Source organism: Scyliorhinus canicula, chromosome 15 (genome assembly GCF_902713615.1).
Source record: "Scyliorhinus canicula chromosome 15, sScyCan1.1, whole genome shotgun sequence".
Taxonomy (NCBI): domain Eukaryota; kingdom Metazoa; phylum Chordata; class Chondrichthyes; order Carcharhiniformes; family Scyliorhinidae; genus Scyliorhinus; species Scyliorhinus canicula.
In genome coordinates this window covers 127,572,268-127,591,816 of record NC_052160.1, presented here as the reverse complement: position 1 = coordinate 127,591,816, position 19,549 = coordinate 127,572,268, and the positions used below count along the sequence as shown (strand labels likewise).

Here is a 19,549-nt window from a genome sequence, read left to right as displayed (position 1 = left end):
GCTCTGTTCTGCAACTTTAACCTCAGACTTCTCTAGTTTCCTTAATTGCTGTTTATATCTCTGCACTTGATTTCTTCAATATTACTCCATGGTATTGCTTTTCTTCTCACAGGTATCCAAAAATCATGTTTTGTAAAATAAAAAAGTGCACCTTTATGATGAGCATCTCAAAGCGTTTTGCAGCCAATAAATGTTGACCAGGATCATGAGGGGAACTCCCCATTTTTCTTCAAACTACTGGCATGAAATCTTTTAAGTCCACCTGATAGTCAAGACAGTGCCTCGATTTAACATCCCATTCAAAAGATGGCTCTTCTGACCGTGCATCACGCCCTCACTACTGCTCAGGCAAGTGAGCCTTGATTTTTATGTTCAAGTAATCTTAGGACCAAGGAATGTGCCCGAGATTTCCCCTTAGCGGTGTGAGTGATATCCTTCTGTTAATGAGGTGACTTCCCTGACCCCATGAACATTGGCGGAATAGATGCACAGAAGCCACCAGGTGATCCTTTAGATGGATTTGGAAGCAAAGTACTCAAAAGAAAACACTATCGAGACAATTCAAAGGCGCAAAATATACTTTATTAAAATAGCACATTTTAAAAGATGGTGCAAAATACATAATCACAATTCCCTTTATTATTAGCTTTAGTGCAATTTAATTTCAATACACAATTGTACAACATAAGCAAAATTCTCTCTATTCAACAAATTAGGGTGGTAGTAACTTATAGCAAAGTTTAAAAGTCCGTCAGAAACCAAACAGGAAATACAAGAAATTCTCACGCCACATCCAATACTTGCAGTAAGTACGACAGAAATTTGGACTCTCACTCCCGCTTGTTCCAGGGAGTGCTGCATACTTGGAGATCCCTCCTTTTAGGCGAGATATTAAATAGAGGGCTCCAACTGTGTTTCTATCAAGAGCAGCAAGCAGTAGGACCCCATGGCACTACCTGAACAGGGTCAGGAAGCCTTGGCTCATCCAACACTACCAAAAACACATTCATTTAGGTCATAGATCTTGTTTTTTGTTTGTAAGACCTTGCTGTGCACAAGACCCGCTACCAGATTTACCCCTGTAACAGTAGATGCACTTCAGCTTAATTCGCTGTATGTGAAGCACTTTGAAACATCAGACACATTAAATCTTTATATCGGTCTTTTCTTTCAAATCGTATTTGGAGCATAGCTGCAGTGGCAAGTCATGTCGCAGGAGTTCTGGATCTGGAAGAACAAATCCAGTTGCAGATCATACTCAACCCACAATGATGAGAGGAGCTTTACTATGAGGACTCACTTTTTGTTTTGGTTGTCAACTTAAAATAGCAAAACAAATCCAGTTTGTGAACATGCAATTTATTTACTAACCTGCAAGTATGAGTCTTAGAAATGCTACAATAACGGAACAGAGTTTTCATTGCAGCCAAGATGGCGCAACAAAAAAAAAAAACAAGACCCAGCTTATATTTAAATCACGCACTGGACTAAAATAATAGCATCAGGACTGAAGGGAAATCACAGGTTACTGTGATGATGAAATAAAGCTTGGAGCAAGAGGAAGTCAATCGTGTCAGCCGTGGCTTCGTAGATGCGTCAGAAGTCTGTGGGTTCAAATCCCACACAAGATGTTGTTTTTTGGTCTGCTATGTACGTACTGTGTACGTTCCCTTGGCTGCAGAAAAATACTTTTCACAGTACTTTGGTACATGTGATAATAAATCAAAATCAAAGCCCATAATCTGGACTGATACAGAACTACAGTACTGAGGCAACGCTGTTCTGTTGAAGGTGATATATTTCAGAGGAGACATTAAACTGAGGCCCTGTCTGCACTTTCAGTGCTCTCATGAGCATTATTTATGGAGAAAGGGAGTTTGTCCCAGTGTCCTGAGCAATACACAACTTCAACCAACATTATTAAAATCACATCAACCAGTCATTATCTCATTGCTATTTGCGAGATCTTGCTATGCACAAATTGGTTGCCACATTTCACTGCGTTACAAATGGCTACCATTTAAAGTATTTAATTGGTTACAAAATGCTTTGGAATGTCCTGAGGTCGTAAAAGGCACAGTGGAAATGACAAGTCCCACTTTATATCAATCCGGAAACCCACTTTCCAAAACACGCATGTTCCCTCACTCGTGGCAAATCACTGCAACCACTATCAACCCATCATAAACTCCACATAAATATCATAGAATTTAGTGAAGGAGGCCATTCGGCCCCTCGGGTCTGCACGGGCCTTGGAAAGATCACCCTACTTAAACCCACACCTCCAACCTGTCCCCGTATTCTAGTAACCCCACCTAACCTTTTTGGACAAAGGGCAATTTAGCATGGCCAATCCACCTAACCTGCACATCTTTGGGCTGTGGGAGGAACCCGGAGCACCCAGAGGAAACCCATGCAAACATGGGGATAAGGTGTAAACTCGTTCTGTTAGCTCTAATAAAATTTCTCATTTTCTTCTCCCAATAGGCATAAATGCAGCTCCATCTAACACGACCAACTAATCCAGAATCAACATTGTTGCTACTCATTGTCAATCATTGCAGAGAACATACAGAACATAGAAAATACAGTGCAGAAGTAGGTCATTCGGCCCATCGAGTCTGCACCGACCCACTTAAGCCCTCATTTCCACACTATCCCCGTAATCCAATTACCCGTCTTAAAATTTTTGGACACTAAGGGAAATTTATCATGGCCAATCCACCTAGCCTGCATGTCTTTGGACTGTGGGAGGAAACCAGAGCATCCGGAGGAAGTACACGCAGACACGGGGAGAACGAGCAGACACCGCACAGACAGTGACCCAGCGGGGAATCGAACCTGGGACCCGCGCTGTGAAGCCACGGTGCTAGCCACTTGTGCTACCGAGCTGTCCATGCATCAGCTATTTACAGGATTGATTACTGTAGCCAAATTAACTGACAAAGTTGTGAGGAGGATGCAAAGGGATGTAGATGAGTGTAGATGATGAGTAAAAAACTTTAGCAGATGGAGCATGTGAGAAAATGTGGGGTTGTCCACTTCTGGCAGGAATAACAGACCAGAATATTATTTAAATGGAGACAGACAGCCGAATACTGCTGTAGAGCAAGATCTGGGCATCTGTGTACCCGAATCACAAAAAGCTAGCATGCAGGTTCAGCAAGTAATTAGGAAAGCAAATGGAATGTTGTCCTTCATTGCAATGGGGATGGAATATAAAAGTAGGGAAATTTGCTAAATTGTGCATTCCACTGATGCGATCGCACCTGGGATACAGTATACAGCTTTGGTCTTCATACTTAAGGATATACTTGCATTGGAAGCAGGTCAGAGAAGATTCCTGGGATGAAGGGGTTTGTTGTATGAGGAAAGGTTGAGCAGGTTGGGCCTGTACTCATTGGAGTTTAGAAAAAAGGGGGGTACACTTTTTGAAACATATCTGATTGAGAGTGCGTGACAGGGTGGATGCTGAGAGGATGCTTCCTCATGGGGGAATCTAGAAATCGGGGCGCAGTTTAAAAATAAGAGATCTCCCATTTAAGAGATGAGGATATTTTTGTCTTTGGAATTCTCTTCCACAGAGCCGTGGCGGTTGGATCATTGAATATATTCAATGCTGAATTAGAGAGATTTCTGATTGTCAAGAGAGTCAAGGGTTCTAGGGACAGGCAGGAAAGTGAAGTATAAGCCACAATCAAATCATCCATGATCTTATTGAATGGTGAAGCAAGCTCGAGGGGATTCAATGGCGCATGATCTAATAAGAATTTACAGCACAGAATCAGGTTTGGTTCTAGACTATATCCATCCTACTTCATCTTGCCTATCAGCATATCGCTTGGGCCAGTGTGGGTTTGGGGAAGGGAGGGAAGGAATTCCTTCAACCTGGAGGCTTGATATATATTTTTTTAAATTTAATATCAGTCGCACATTTAGCAATTGAATGAGCTACATCTCTGCCAGGAGTGGCACATTATAAAAAACATTTGGAATCCATAAATATGCTGAGGCTGGTTCTAGTTCACTGTACAAGTAACACTCTTATTACATTGCCCATACCATGATGGTGACGACAATGAGTGAAAACAACAGTCTAGGCCTGGTCATGTGGTCAAGAGTTGAGTGGACAGCTGATGTTCTGATTCACAATACGAAGTATTTATTCCATCCAAAGTGAACAGCTCTCCAGCAGACAAAACAAACAACAACAAAAAATTAGTGGATGCCATTTCCCATCATATTTATCACAAACTGCAGATGTACGATTGCTGGAATAAAAACGGGAATTGCCAGAAATACTCAGCAGGTCAAGTTGCATCCGAGGAGAGAAACAGAGTTAACTGTGTCAATGATGAACCTTCAGAACAGAATCCTCGATCTGAAACAATAACTGTTTCTCTGCTCAGATCCTGCATAGCCTGTGTATTTCCGGTATTTTCAGTTTTTAATTTCAATATTTCCAACATTTGTCGTATTTTCCTTTTGTATATGGATGTTGAATATGGTTCAGTGTATCATTGCACTGGTCTTTTATTACTTCACAACAAAATCATTATTTCATACAGAGACATTTAAATGTGTTAAATATAACAGATGGCTAACCAAGCTATAATAGTAGGTCTACCTCAAATATTTTCTGTCACTCCCTTGTCCTGATTTTCTGCCTTTCTCTCCTGAAGTCACTTATCTTCCTCAAGTTTAAAAACCTCCTGACTATTTAAAAAGTCAGAATCAAAAGCTGATTTAACATTGCATTAAGACCTGGAACACCAAAATGTGCATAGGCTGGTGAGCGTGCAAACAGGAAGACAGCCTCAAGAGAGCTGGTGCTACAGATCTTAGCATGATATAAAATCAGAGATCGAATCATTCTTTTTTTTAAAATTTAGTGTACCCAATCATTTTTCCAATTAAGGGGCAATTTAGAGTAGCCAATCCACCTAGCTTGCACATTTTTGGGTTGTGGGGGCGAAACCCACGCAAACACGGGGAGAATGTGCAAACTCCACACGAACAGTGACCCAGAGCCGGGATCGAACCTGGGACCTCAGCGCCATGAAGCCCCAGTGCTAACCACTGTGCCACCGTGCTGCTCCTCGAATCATTCTTTAAGGTCAAAGTACTGTACATATTACAGTTTAAACAGGGGTCCCATTCTCTACCAAAATGGTGATTAAGCTAATAATAAAAGAAAGTTTTGCATTCTATTTCTTACATGGTTGCAGACTGCATGGAGATCATGACATTGCGAACATGGCACCATCTATTTCCCTGATCACAGCTGCCGCAAGAGATAAGTGTCATCGATCAATAGCGCAAGGGTTAGAAGGGTAGCAGCTGAAAGGATTAATTTTAAAACTTAAATGATGTCTGACAGAACTAAACAGAACCCGGCGATATTATGGTTGCTGATAGAATCAGCACAGTATATAATTTTCAAGAGTTCACCCTGAGGCATGCTTTCCATTCACACTTGTGCCGAGGTGGACTGCCAGTTCCCTGCCCCATTTGCAGAGCACATTTTAAAGTATCCACATGAATGACGAAACAGATCTAAGGGGCTGAATGTTCCACTCCTCCCCTTGGTATTGCAAGGAAAATGTAGCACTGAAATAATTTATAGCTGATTAACCCAAGTGTGGATCATACAAATCAGCTAGTAGAACAACACAATTGTTTTTCAATCCTTTATCACATTTGAAGTTATATGAATTCATTTAGCTGCTTCCTCAAGGGCAACTAATTTCAGAGGGCATACCTTGATAACTGTCCAGTTTATACATATAAGTCATCACAAACTGGGAACCTGTTTTTGATGCACAAAAATAATTAACACCCTGCTTCAACCCGATACTTGTCTACTTTAAAGAGGGTAAAGATTTACTTCTTATTAGATGAGTTAGTTTCATTTAGCATTTTAACCTGCCAGTCATGTTTGCGTGAGTTCAATAATTTGGACTCTGTAAATTGGTCCTCGACATTGGATTTAGAAATTAGGAATCATTTTCAGCATACCCCTAACAAAAATTCAAGCGATTTCAGTTTTGGTTACTTCCACTGGATGCCCAGCCCACATCTCCTCTGTCACTTTCCCCGAGCACCCACAGCTTTTTGGGGAAAAGAGTGCAGCGGATTTCCACTATCCTTTATGTGAAAACGTGCTCCCGGATTTAATTCCAAAATGGCTCAGCATCATACGTTAGAAAGGGAGCTGGGGTGGCAGCCTGCCCTGCTGCCTCCAGGGTGCTCAAGTACACCAGCTGCAAGTGTGTAGCTCGTATTTCTCAAGGAACTCCCAAATCGAGAGTTCAGCTCAGGTCGGCTATTTGACCACAAATGGCATCACAATTTACCTTTTTTCTGTCTTCACCTAACAGACAAATGAGTGTTCTCTCTGCAGGGACACTGCATAGGGACGAGATATGGGAATCCTAGCCTGACTGGCTGCTTCAAACAGTCATCATTCAAGCCGGGAATTAGACTACATAGCACACAACCGGGACTGACTAAACCAGTCACCTCCCTGGCTTGTGCGGCTTGAGTGCAGAGAAATAAACAGGTGGCTGGGAAAATGACAGGCTGCAAATTTAAGAAGAAATTAAATTGTTATCTTTGAGGCAGCTTGAAATAGAATAAGTTATACAAGCTGAGTGACTCATTGGATTTTGAGTTAGCAGGGAGCACAGTGGGAGGGGAGAGTTTGAACATTGCATTAATATTCAAATCATACTTCTGCTCATGTCAACATGCAACTAGGCTCCTAAAGAGGGCGGTGCAGGTGAAAACACCAGTATCATTTACAGTGCAACTGGATGCTACGAGAGGGGGGGAACCATTAGGGGCCATTCGGGATGATTGGATTAAAATGGGCAAAATTAACTTTCTCATTTATTATTCTCGTCATCTTAGTATGCACTTTCTGAACAGAAAGTGCATACTACATAATCAGCCTGACAAGCTGGTTCCCTATAGAAGAAGTGCTACATTGTTAGAGGTCACATAGCAATCAAAATGAACAATTCAATAGCTCAACTAAAGACCCTGGCATTCAAACAGCACATGCTAAAAATGGGTATTTACGTGGCTTGTCTGCCTGCATTGTCTTTTAACACAGATGCTTATAATTGAACCACCTAGTTTTAAAATAAGGGGTTAGACTTTATGTCCATTATACATGCACATTACCCTCATTATTGCTGAGGCGGCACAGTGGTTAGCACTGCTGCCTCATAGCACCAGACTTGGGTGTGTGGAGTTTGCACGTTCTCCCGCGTTTGTGTGGGTTTCCTCCGGGTACTCTGGTCATTTCATTTCATTTCTTCCCTCAGTCCAAAGATGTGCAGGTTAGGTGGATTCGCCACGCTAAATTTCCCCTTACTGTCCAGGGATAGGTGCAAGTTATGTGGGGTTACGGAGATAGGACAGGGGAGTGAGCATAGGTAGGGTGCTCTCTCAGAACGTCAGTGCAGACTCGATGGGGCAAATGGCCTTTCTGCACAAAGGGATTCTATTCGCTGAATTGAAGTACTGTTCCAATTTAAGATGAAGAAAAATTGGAAACAAGCTCGACACAGAAATTACAGTTGGTGTTACTTCTTTAAATACTGGCAGTGGATGCAGCTCAGAATGAGTCCCAACCCAAACATCTGCCTATTTCAGATGCCAACCAAACTGGCGTACATGTTTGGGTTGTGTTGCAAGGTTAATTTTAATCAGGATTATATATCCCAATGCCAGTACTATAACTGGACCAGCCATGTGGCCTTCAGATCACGGGGGAAGGATGATGGCAGGCAGAGCAAACAAACATTGACAAAGGTTCAGTAACTGATGGTAAAATATCAGCCCTAAAGCCAACCAAATATCTGATCCTTTTCTTTGTTCTTTTTGGTAAATAGGCAACAGGTTTAGATAAAGGATCTGGATCGGCGCAGGTTGGGAGGGCCGAAGGGCCTGTTCCTGTGCTGTAATTTTCTTTGTTCTTTGTTTCAGTGTCCATTCTCTGCACATTATTTTTAAATAGTTGTGATTTTTGTAGCAATCACATTATTCAGAAAGTGAATTCAGATTTAATTGCAGTGAATTTTAAACTAGGGTAAAATGAGAGACAGTCATAGTTGTGTACAGCCCACTATAAGTAATATTCCAGCTCTGCTTAAAATACTGTGAAACAACAACCTCTAGTGCCAGAAAACCAATACTGCAACAGAATGAAACTCCCTCTCCGGTTAAAAGATCTTCAAAGTACACAAAGTAAAATGGACATGCTTCTGTCACGGTGGTTAATTTAGACACCACCTCCAACCATGCTCAAAGTGAAATTACTGAGCCACTTACAACAGAAGACATCACTGGTCAACCCATTTGAAGTCAAATGAGAATCTAGACTTCAATTTTGTTTTACATTCCGAAACACAGTATTCTTTGGGGCCAATTTATCATTTGAAGCTAAATATAGAAATATACAAAATATCGGGATGTATTTCAGCTGGATGGCTGGTTGCAACGCCAACAGCGTGGGCTCGATTCCCACACTGGCTGAGGTTATTCATGAAGGCCCCACCTTGCCTCTCACCTGAGGTGCAGTGATCCTCAGGTTGACCAGTCAACTCTTTCTCAAACGGGAGAGTAGCCTATGACCGTCTGGACTATGACGACTTTCATACAAAAAATTCAAGTAGCAGAGTACAAGAGAGTCGTTTGTATAGAGTGCCAGAAAAGTCTTGGTAATGTAGGACGCTGACAGTTCAACTGTCACAAATATCCTGGTCATTACCAAGGTAAAATGAGAGTATGATTCCACTCTGCGTGCACAGTGGCAAGGACACCTATGCTGCCCAAATCAAGTGCCTGTGCCTTACAAATAGATAGCACTGCAGAGATTTAAATCTTTGATCTTTCAACTCAACCCCCGAAATGTACTCAACCCAAACAATTGCGGCATTCCCATTGTCCAGCCTAGATAAGCACATTGGAATGAAATCTGGCTCAATGCCTGTGCAATGCTGAGCTGTTGCACATCATAAACCAGGTTGAAATTGTATTTTGGGTTCCCACAAAGACATCAGCTTGCACCAGGAGCAAAACTAATTCCAGCAGTGACAGGTTTGCTTTGCAAACCACTGTCAGTCTGTGTAATTTTAGCAGCACAGATATTAAGCTCTATAATTAATGAGATAAATGTCAACAAATACTATTATTGCCCAGCTATTGACTCACTTAATTGAATGTGGCATGAAATGAACATTCAATTTAGACAATCCAATCTGTAGATCAATCTGTAAATCACTCTCAGGTTATATATAAACCACCATTCCCGATTAGATTCTAGCCAGTAGCTAACTCCTGGGTATCCATTATTCTATATATAAACTCCCCAGAACCCTTTGATTAGATCCAACTTTGAACTCGATCCCTGGATATTCAGAATTCCTGGGCTCTAGTTGCAATACTGTACTTTGGCTAACAGACTGGAGCACTTATAAGAACAGGTATCAATCATTCAGTTAGAATATTAGATCATTACCGATGCTGCTTTCCGATAAACCAGCTGATTCTGGTGTTTGATTTTAAGTTTCTATTAGTTTGGATCTCACTATTCTTTTAAAACTGCAAGTTGAAAATAATTCACACTGCAGAGCAGCATGATAAAAGAGTATAAGAATCCTGGGCTGTCACACAGATCACAAGCCTTATCCGTTACCCAAAGAGGCAGAAAAACCAGAACCAAATTCGAGCAGTGTTGTTTAGCTCGTAATAACCTAAAAAATGAATTTTAGATATATCTGTTTAGATATAGCTTACCTAGCACCCGCCCTCAAGAGCAATACAATTATTTATAGTCAAAGCATTTTCATTTAAGTTATACAGTATAAATATAAAAATAAATCTGCATCAGAAAATGTTGCTGCACTTTACGATTTTAAATATTCATTTTGATAACCAGTGCATTGTGACAAACTGAGGGATCAGTTGGCCATGGATTCCTTCTCTCTTTGCCCTACTAGGGTACATGAGAGATAGGGAAGGCTTTGCAATTCAGATCTTGAGACTTTTTACCAAAAGTGTCGATGTTCTACAGCACTGTCCAGGAACACCAACCATATAGTTACCTTCTTAATTCACAGCAGCACTCCACGAGTGGCACTGCACAAAGAGCACAAGCGGCATTGCACACATGGACACACATTTATATATACCTGACACATTAATTAAAATCAATTGTGCCCATTAAAAATGTTACTTGCAATTATTGGAGCCTGTGGTGAGTGGCAGGAACAGGGTAATTGACCACATTCCATGCTGCTCCGTGCCCTTCTTACTGGCCAGTTTTGGAATCCATAGCGAAAAGAGAGCAAGAAGTCAAAAGATTTTTTTTTTTAAAGCTTTTGTCCAAAGGGGAAAGCTATTTGCCCCCCTGACCAATCAATTGCTGAACCACTCCGCCAGCTTCATATTAGATTTCGGACAAATTTTTACTTGACCTAATCGCGAGATGCTACGCACAAAGCCCATGGCAATTACTGATGGTCAACATTGACACACTAAATCTCTATTTTCTTCTTGGAGAGGTAACCATTGTTAATTTGGTTCATGATGACGAGAGCTGGAATCAGCGGAACGATTAAGAAAAAGTACCACAAAACTCCATTAACCTGGGCTTTGAACCAATCCGAGCACAGACCCAAAACCACTGTGGCTGTGGCCATCAGGTAAGCCACCAGTCCACATGTGGTGTGATAAAGTCGCAGCCTGGCCACCGAGTAGGTGTTAATTAACTTCGGAAAGAGGAGGCAGAGACCACACAGCAGCTGGCCACAGACCGCAATCACAGTCCCTACTCCCAGGATGCTGTGCCATGAGGTGAGATGTGGGGTTTCAGAGATGTTCTTACTGGAGATGATGAAGACAAGACCGACCAGGCCGAAGATGGTGGCAAAGACATGCATCATCCAGTGAATTCGAACCTTGGCTTTAATTGAACAAAAGAAGAAGGGCGAACTGTCCCGTGAGAAGGTCAGAATGGCTTCTGTCATACAGAAACAGACCTGGAAAACAAAACAGACACAGATTCTTCAATGCAATTCAACTTCAACGCTACCCCGGAGTCAGGTGGCCAGGGATTCAGACCGACGCACCTTAGCTGTAATTCTTATCCCTTGAGCGTCTTCGACTTTCATCACTATGCTGTTGGTAACTGTTTCCTCAGCTATGTAGGCCCCAAATTCTAGAAATCACTTCCAAAACCACTGTACATCTCCCTCTAACCCTTCCAAGTCACACCACAAAACCTACCTTTAGCCCAGCTTCTAGTCACCTGCCCCACAACCTCATATATCTCAGTGTCAAATTTGGTCTGATAACACCTCTGTGAGAGCTTTTGAGATGCTTTATCACGTCAAAGGCGCAATATCAACGCAAAGTCTTATTGTTGTGTTAACAAAGGCACTATCCTTGGGCATTAAAGACCCAATGGCATTTACTGAAGAGCAGGCCAGAGTCTGCAGTCCAACATTCCTCCCTTAACCAACACCACAAAAATAAATGAGCTGCAAAGTCTGTGCAACGTAGACGCATCTACTCACAGTACAACAGCTTTTATATCTCGGGAATGTTACAAATGCTTCAATACATATGAATAGCTTTCTGATGTGATGAAGCAATATATAAATTCTAATCCTTAAAGAAGTCTAAAAAGACATATTAGTAAAGCATAAACAAAAATACTGGATAATCTCAGCAGGTCTGACAGCATCCGTGGAGAGAAAAGGGAGCTAATGTTAGAGTGTGGATGACTCTTTTGACAAAGTGAAGCATTTCTGAACCAGCTCCCCTCTCCACTTGTGGCTCTAACTGAATGGATATGGTTTCTAAAGGTTACAGGGAAAATTCTGAACTTAAATTTATTTTTAACTTGCCGTAAACAATTTCTTCAAAGAACAAACTGGGAAATATTCCAACTCTCTGGGTCTCATTGAAATATCGATTTATAAAACATCATCTGATGGGCCACCTCTCAATACAGAGCTAGTCAGCTATGTTGATAGGATTGGATGAAGTAGAGGGGGAGGAGGTTCTCATGGGGCAGCTGGGCCCAATGCCATTTCCTGCTCTCTGATACTTTGGAAAAGTGGCCATCCTACATAAATGAAAGTCAACAAGCAATTCAACTGTAGGCCATCATTGGTAAAGACAAATCCTATCCTTAACAGATATCTACAAGTTGTAAATTTGCTGGCAGGAATCATGGAAAGTGACCAGGAGTGAGAAAGCCTTGAGCGGGATCCTCTAATCCCACGGCAGAGTGTCCACGCTGTCACATTTTACGACGGCGTGAGTGGGCTGACCCGACAGCTAATTCTGACCCGCAAAAGGGGCCAGCACGGCACTGGAGCGGTTCACGCTGCTCCAGCTGCTGATCCTGGTTCGAACTGGGCGCCGCAGGATCCGCACATGCGCAGTGGCACCAGCGCAACGCACGCATGCTCAGTGCCTTCCTTCAACGCGCCAGCCCCAACGCAACATGGCGCATGACTACAGGGGCCGGCGCGGAAGAAACGAGGCCCCCAGCCAGAGAGGCAGGCCCGCCGATTGGTGGGCCCCGATCACGGGCCAGGCCACATCGGAGGCCCCCCCCCCCCAAAAACACAGGCTGCTCCCCGACCCTGCCACGCCGAGTTTCCGCCAGCTGAGAGCAGGTGTGGACGGCGCTGGCAGGACTCGGCGTTTTTCCGACGGACGTTCGGCCCTTCGCGGGCTGAGAATCGGCACGCCGGCCACGTAGAGCGGCCCGTGGCCAGCGCCGCTCCACCGCCAATTCTCCACTGTGCGGAGAATCGCGCGCCGGCGTCGGGGTGCAAATCACGCCGCTCGCGGGGATTCTCAGGCCCGGCCCGGGCTGAGAGAATCCCGCCTTCTGTTGCTTTCCCCTCACAAGCCTAAGACCAGAGACACATAATGCAGCTCCCACGCTGGCCGGATCGGGACTGAATGACAATCGGAACTGGTGCTCTTTCAGTCCACATGCAGACTGCAAGGACACAGCAAGGCAGCCACTGACGCATCGACAATTTCTATGTGCAGAAACTACACAAATTACGCAGTAGATGTTCTATGATGTTTTCCATCAACCAATAACAACCACTCAGAATGAGGAAGAGAATTTTAACAGTTTTGTTTCACCATAGAAAACTTGCACACTGTGGCCTTCAGTAAACTGAATTGCCAACACAGATCGAGTATTTGATTATTCAATTGTTAAACTATAACAATTAACATTTCTTTCTCTGCAGGTTCTTAGCTCTTGTGCTCCAGTAGAAGGCACAAGGTAGCTAAGCTCCCACAGTGCCCCAGCAGTTCCTGCAATAATGCTTGTGTTCTGAATTTCTGTTTGTTGTCAACGCAAGGGTGCAGTGGTAGGGGTGGTGCTGCCACACCAGTTCAGGAGTTTCATAACCCACATCTTACTGGGGTTACCACATTTATGACCACCAGCGAACTGCATGAATGATCTCAAATCTCCCAGATGCCCAGGTAAATGTGCATGTTTCCCCTTGGAAGGAGGGAACGAAGCTATCTCTTTGGAAAAGTGTTCTGTAACTACCCAGGTACCACCAACGGTTTGAATAGGAGTCAGGGAAACTCAGCTGACAACAGACATATGCTTCACCATATGGTGTTAAATAGCCAGTTTTCAGGGTGCCATAAATCCATGAAAATACAGGTCTATTAAACTGATATCTGATTAAATCTGCATAGTCCAGTTAAGGTGAAAACAGAGAGCTGCTTTTAGAACCATAGAATTCCTACAGTGCAGAAAGAGGCCATTGTGCCCATCGAGTCTGCACCAATCCTCTGAGAGAACCCCATGTAGGCCCACTCCCCTGCCCTATCGTCATAACCCCACCTAACCTGCACACAGACTTGAACACCAAACGGCAATTTAGCATGGCCAATCCACCTAACCTGCACATCTTTGGATTATGGGAGGAAACCGGAGCAACTGAGGAAACCCACTCAGGCACGGGGAGAAAGTGTAAACTCCACACAGAGTCAACAAAGCTGGAATTAACCCAGGTGGTCCCTGGCGTTGTACGGCAGTGGTGAGAACCACTGTGCCACCATGGTGCTCTATGTACACGAGATGCTGATAATTTAGTGAAGTCCACACATATCCCTGCAGGTGAGCATTCAATGGTAAATATGAACCAGAAGTCGCTTTCCCAAGAAAGCAAAACAATGTAGCCCATTACAGCCACTTTTAAGTGAGTACATCAGATTCATACCAGCACTGCTATCTCGCAAAGCACATCTTTCACACAGGTAGCTGCCACTCAGAGATATCTGTGAGAAATCATCGAGACTGATGACTGAGGTGGCTTCCTTTGGGAGGGCGGGTGGGAGGGAAGGAAGTTTCAGGAATCACAGCAGAGAGGCAGAGGTGTGGAGGGGATTCGTGAGTCACGGCAGGGAGGTGTGGAGGGGATTCGGGAGTCACGGCAGGGAGGTGAAGGTGTTCAGGGAGTCTGGGCGGGGAGATGGAGGGGTTCCGGGAGTCAGGGCTGGGAGGTGGAGGGGTTCCGGGAGTCACGGCAGGGAGGTGGAGGGGTTCCGGGAGTCACGGCAGGGAGGTGGAGGGGTTCCGGGAGTCACGAAAGAGCTGGAGGGGCTCCGGGAGTCACGGCAGGCAGGTGAAAGGGTTCCGGGAGTCACGGCAGGGAGATGGAGGGGTTCTGGGAGTCATGGCAGTGAGGTGGAGGGGTTCCGGGAGTCACGGCAGTGAGGTGGAGGGGTTCCGGGAGTCACGGCAGTGAGGTGGAGGGGTTCTGGGAGTCACGGCAGTGAGGTGGAGGGGTTCTGGGAGTCACGGCAGGGAGGTGGAGGGGTTTCGGGAGTCACGACCTAGGTGGAGGGGTTCCGGGATTCACGACAGAGGTGGACGGGTTCCGGGAGTCACGACAGAGCTGGAGGGGTTCCGGGAGTCACGGCAGGCAGGTGAAAGGGTTCCGGGAGTCACGGCAGGGAGATGGAGGGGTTCTGGGAGTCATGGCAGTGAGGTGGAGGGGTTCCGGGAGTCACGGCAGGGAGGTGGAGGGGTTCCGGGAGTCACGGCAGGGAGGTGGAGGGGTTCCGGGAGTCACGACAGAGGTGGAGGGGTTCCGGGAGTCACGACAGAGGTGGAGGGGTTCCGGGAGTCACGACAGAGGTGGAGGGGTTCCGGGAGTCACGACAGAGGTGGAGGGGTTCCGGGAGTCACGACAGAGGTGGAGGGGTTCCGGGAGTCACGACAGAGGTGGAGGGGTTTCGGGAGTCACGGCAGAGGTGTTGGGGTTCCGGGAGTCACGGCAGAGGTGGAGGGGTTCTGGGAGTCATGACAGAGGTGGAGGGGTTCCGGGATTCACGACAGAGGTGGAGGGGTTCCGGGAGTCACGACAGAGCTGGAGGGGTTCCGGGAGTCACGGCAGGCAGGTGAAAGGGTTCCGGGAGTCACGGCAGGGAGATGGAGTGGTTCTGGGAGTCATGGCAGTGAGGTGGAGGGGTTCCGGGAGTCACGGCAGGGACGCGGAGGGGTTCCGGGAGTCACGGCAGGGAGGTGGAGGGGTTCCGGGAGTCACGGCAGGGAGGTGGAGGGGTTCCGGGAGTCACGGCAGGGAGGCGGAGGGGTTCCGGGAGTCACGGCAGGGAGATGGAGGGGTTCCGGGAGTCACGGCAGCGAGGTGGAGGGGTTCCGGGAGTCACGGCAGCGAGGTGGAGGGGTTCCGGGAGTCACGGCAGGGAGGTGGAAGGGTTTCGGGAGTCACGACCTAGGTGGAGGGGTTCCGGGAGTCACGGCAGTGGTGGAATGGTTCCGGAGGTCACGGCAGGGAGGTGGAGGAGTTCCGGGAGTCACGACAGAGGTGGAGGGGTTCCGGGAGTCACGGCAGCGAGGTGGAGGGGTTCCGGGAGTCACGACAGAGGTGGAGGGGTTCCGGGAGTCACGACAGAGGTGGAGGGGTTCCGGGAGTCACGACAGAGGTGGAGGGGTTCCGGGAGTCACGACAGAGGTGGAGGGGTTCCGGGAGTCACGACAGAGGTGGAGGGGTTCCGGGAGTCACGGCAGAGGTGTTGGGGTTCCGGGAGTCACGGCAGAGGTGGAGGGGTTCCGGGAGTTACGACAGAGGTGGAGTGGTTCCAGGAGTTACGACAGAGGTGGAGTGGTTCCAGGAGTCACGGCAGCGAGGTGGAGGGGTTCCAGGAGTCACGGCAGCGAGGTGGAGGGGTTCCGAGAGTCACGACTGAGGCGGAGGGGTTCCGGGAGTCACGACAGAGGTGGAGGGGCACCGGGAGTCACAGCAGAGATGGAGGGGTTCCGCGAGTCACGACAGAGGTGGAGGGGTTCCGGGAGTAACGACAGAGGTGGAGGGGTTCCGGGAGTCACGGCAGAGGTGGAGGGGTTCCGGGAGTCACGGCAGAGGTGGAGGGGTTCCGGGAGTCACGACAGAGGTGGAGGGGTTCCGGGAGTCACGACAGAGGTGGAGGGGTTCCGGGAGTCACGACAGAGGTGGAGGGGTTCCGGGAGTCACGACAGAGGTGGAGGGGTTCCGGGAGTCACGGCAGGGAGGTGGAGGGGTTCCGGGAGTCACGGCAGAGGTGGAGGGGTACCGGGAGTCACAGCAGATGTGGAGGGGTTCCGGGAGTCACAGCAGAGGTGGAGGGGTTCCGGGAGTCACGGCAGAGGTGGAGGGGTCCCGGGAGTCACGGCAGAGGTGGAGGGGTTCCGGGAGTCACGGCAGAGGTGGAGGGGTTCCGGGAGTCACGGCAGAGGTGGAGGGGTTCCGGGAGTCACGGCAGAGGTGGAGGGGTTCCGGGAGTCACGGCAGAGGTGGAGGGGTTCCGGGAGTCACGGCAGAGGTGGAGGGGTTCCGGGAGTCACGACAGAGGTGGAGGAATTCCGGGAGTCACGACAGAGAGGTGCAGAGGTTTAGGGAGTCGAGACACATGTGGAGAGGTTAAGGGAGGAAAGAGAGCGCGGTGGTGATGTTTGGGCAGGAAAGACAGGGGTGGAGTGGTTTAGGTAGTCAGAGTCATTCAGGAAATGACCATTGGCCCATCTCGTCTGCGCTGGTCAAAAACAACCACCTAACCATTCTAATCCCATTTTCCAGCCCTCGGACCATAACCTTGTATGCCTTGGGGTCGTAAGTGCACATCTATATACTTCAGAAACTTTATGACGGTCTCTGCCTCCACCACCTTTCAGGCAGCAAATTCCAAACTCCCACCACCCTCTAGGTAAAAAAAAGCATTTCCTCACATCCCCTCTAAACTTCCTGCCCCTTGGTCACTGACCCTTCCACCAAGGGGAAAGGTTTGTTTCTATCTACTCAATCCATACCCCTCATAATTTTATACATCTCTATCATGTTCTGCCTCAGTCTCCTCTGCTCCAATAAAAACAATTCATGTCTATCCAATCTCTCTTCATACGAACACTCTCCAACCCAGGCAACGCTGTGGTAAATCTCCTCTGCACCCTTTCCAGTGCGATCACATCCTTCCTATAATGTGGATTCTAGAACTGCACACAATACTCTAGCTGTGGCCTAACTAACGTTTTATACAGTTCCAGCATAACCTGCCTGCTCTTAAAACTCTATGCCTCGGTTAATAAAGGCAAGTATACCGTATGCCTTCTTAACCACTGTACCCACCTGCTCTGCTACATTAAGGGACCAGTGCACATGGACACCAAGGCCTCTTTTATCCTCAGTGCTTCCCAGGGTCATGCCGTTTATCATACCTTCCCTTGCCTTGTTTGTCCTACCCAAGTACATCACCTCACACTTATCTGGATTGAATTCCATTTGCCACTGATCAGCCCATCTGGCCAGCCCGTCTATATCCTCCTGTAATCGAAGGCTATGCTCCTCACTATTTACAACCTCACCAATTTTCATATCATCTGTAAATTTACAGGTCGACCCTCCTACATTCATATCTAAAATCATATATATAAACCACAAAGAGCAAGGGCCCCAACACAGATTTCCTGACTGGACACAGGCTTCCAGTCAGAAAAACACCCCATAATCATCACCCTCTGCTTCCTGCCACTCAGCCAATTTTCAATCCAATTTGCCAAATTTCCTTGGATCCCATTGACTTGTACCATCTTACCTTAGTCTAGACCAAGTGCAGTCTTCAGATGCAGTTAGAGGGCAGGATGTACAGAGCCCTCATTTTCATGCCAAATTTTCTTGCCTTATTATACTTCAATTATAAATTCTTACGCCCACATTTATGATGGAAACAACCCATCTCAAATTCTCATGTGGTTAACCTCCTGCTAATAGTGACATTTTTCAGCACCTCCACAGTGCAGGTGAGAGCGTGAGCAATTTATACAGGCAGCTGCCATTGTGCAAGTGGTCACTGGATCAGTTAGCATGAAGTGCATACAAACGGGTGATTTTTGAAAAATCAAGTTATTACCGCTGCACCATTTTGCATCACGAGATTGCTCGCTTCTTTCTCTATTCAGAGACCCTCTGCTTCAATAATGCTATGCTATGCTGATTGAATGTACAGAATTCAGTTTTACACCGTCTCTTTTTAAGAGTCATTCACTGTCTCTAAGCTTCATAACCTGCAGGCCCAAAGCCCTGCACCTCTGGCCTTCAAACCATAAGTAACGTTGATCCGTTTATGCTTATTCCCTGGTTTGACCAGTTTGAATTGGGAGCTTGGTCTGGTGGCACTGTCATTGCCTCATTGTAGGAAACATCATAACCTAAATCCAAACCCCACGATCTTTAGAGTTACCAACTCAGGATGGGGACAAACTTATGAGGATAGGATTGAGTGATCCCAAGGTTCTGGGGCACTTTTGCTGAAAAAGTCAGGATACACTTGTTGCAAAGACTGCTCACAAAAGACATTCACAGTAAGTTAATCAATACACAACATTTTTTTTAAATTATTTGCATTTTAAATTATTTTAATGCTTTGAAACACTTACTGCTACAGCCATGCAGGCTGGATGCCAGGAGAAACGACCTGAAAAAGAGCAAATATTCAGATGGTGAACATTGCGAGTATAGCACTGAAGCCAATCCAGGTAATAAAATATGTTTAGATGATGTGCCATGAAAAACACTTTGGGCACCACACACTATTCTAGGCTCCAATCAGCAGTCGATACTGCTTTAGGCACTGTGATCAGCACTGGAAGAGGAACACTGGGACTGAATCAACCCAGACTGACAGCAGGAGTGTCCTCTTTAGCTCTTTCTGGCCCGAGTCCAGTATCTGTGGGCAGACAATTACACACAGAGCATTCCCCATTAACTGGGAGTGCCACAAGTTGACTCAGAATTTGGAAATAGCTTGCTGCTCAAGCAGGAGGAACCAGCTTTTGGAGATTATGATGTCGCCCTTTAGAAAAGAGTTTCAATCTGGATCCGAGCCATGATTTATCCAAGGAACAATGTCGAGGGAGGTTTACTCTCACACCTTTCTTCTATCTTTTTATCCACTCTGCTCCATTCCCTCTTCCCTATTGCCCAAA

The 19,549-nt window shown here is 46.3% G+C and overlaps 2 protein-coding genes across 2 annotated transcripts in view; one reads left to right on the top strand and one right to left on the bottom strand.

Moving 5' to 3' along the window:
• The window catches only part of amigo1 (adhesion molecule with Ig-like domain 1), a 65,702-nt gene that overhangs the window by 40,000 nt on the left and 6,153 nt on the right, over positions 1-19,549 (top strand). The window lies entirely within an intron of this gene.
• LOC119978281 (cytochrome b561 domain-containing protein 1-like) overlaps positions 7,888-19,549 on the bottom strand; it is a 12,270-nt gene continuing 608 nt past the window's right edge. Inside the window, exons 2-3 of the mRNA XM_038819780.1 lie at positions 19,001-19,038; positions 7,888-11,051 (exon numbers count right to left, since the gene is read on the bottom strand). Coding sequence (XP_038675708.1) covers positions 10,548-11,051; positions 19,001-19,038 — 542 coding nt within the window. The 3' untranslated portion in view covers positions 7,888-10,547. The remainder of the gene's footprint in view (positions 11,052-19,000; positions 19,039-19,549) is intronic.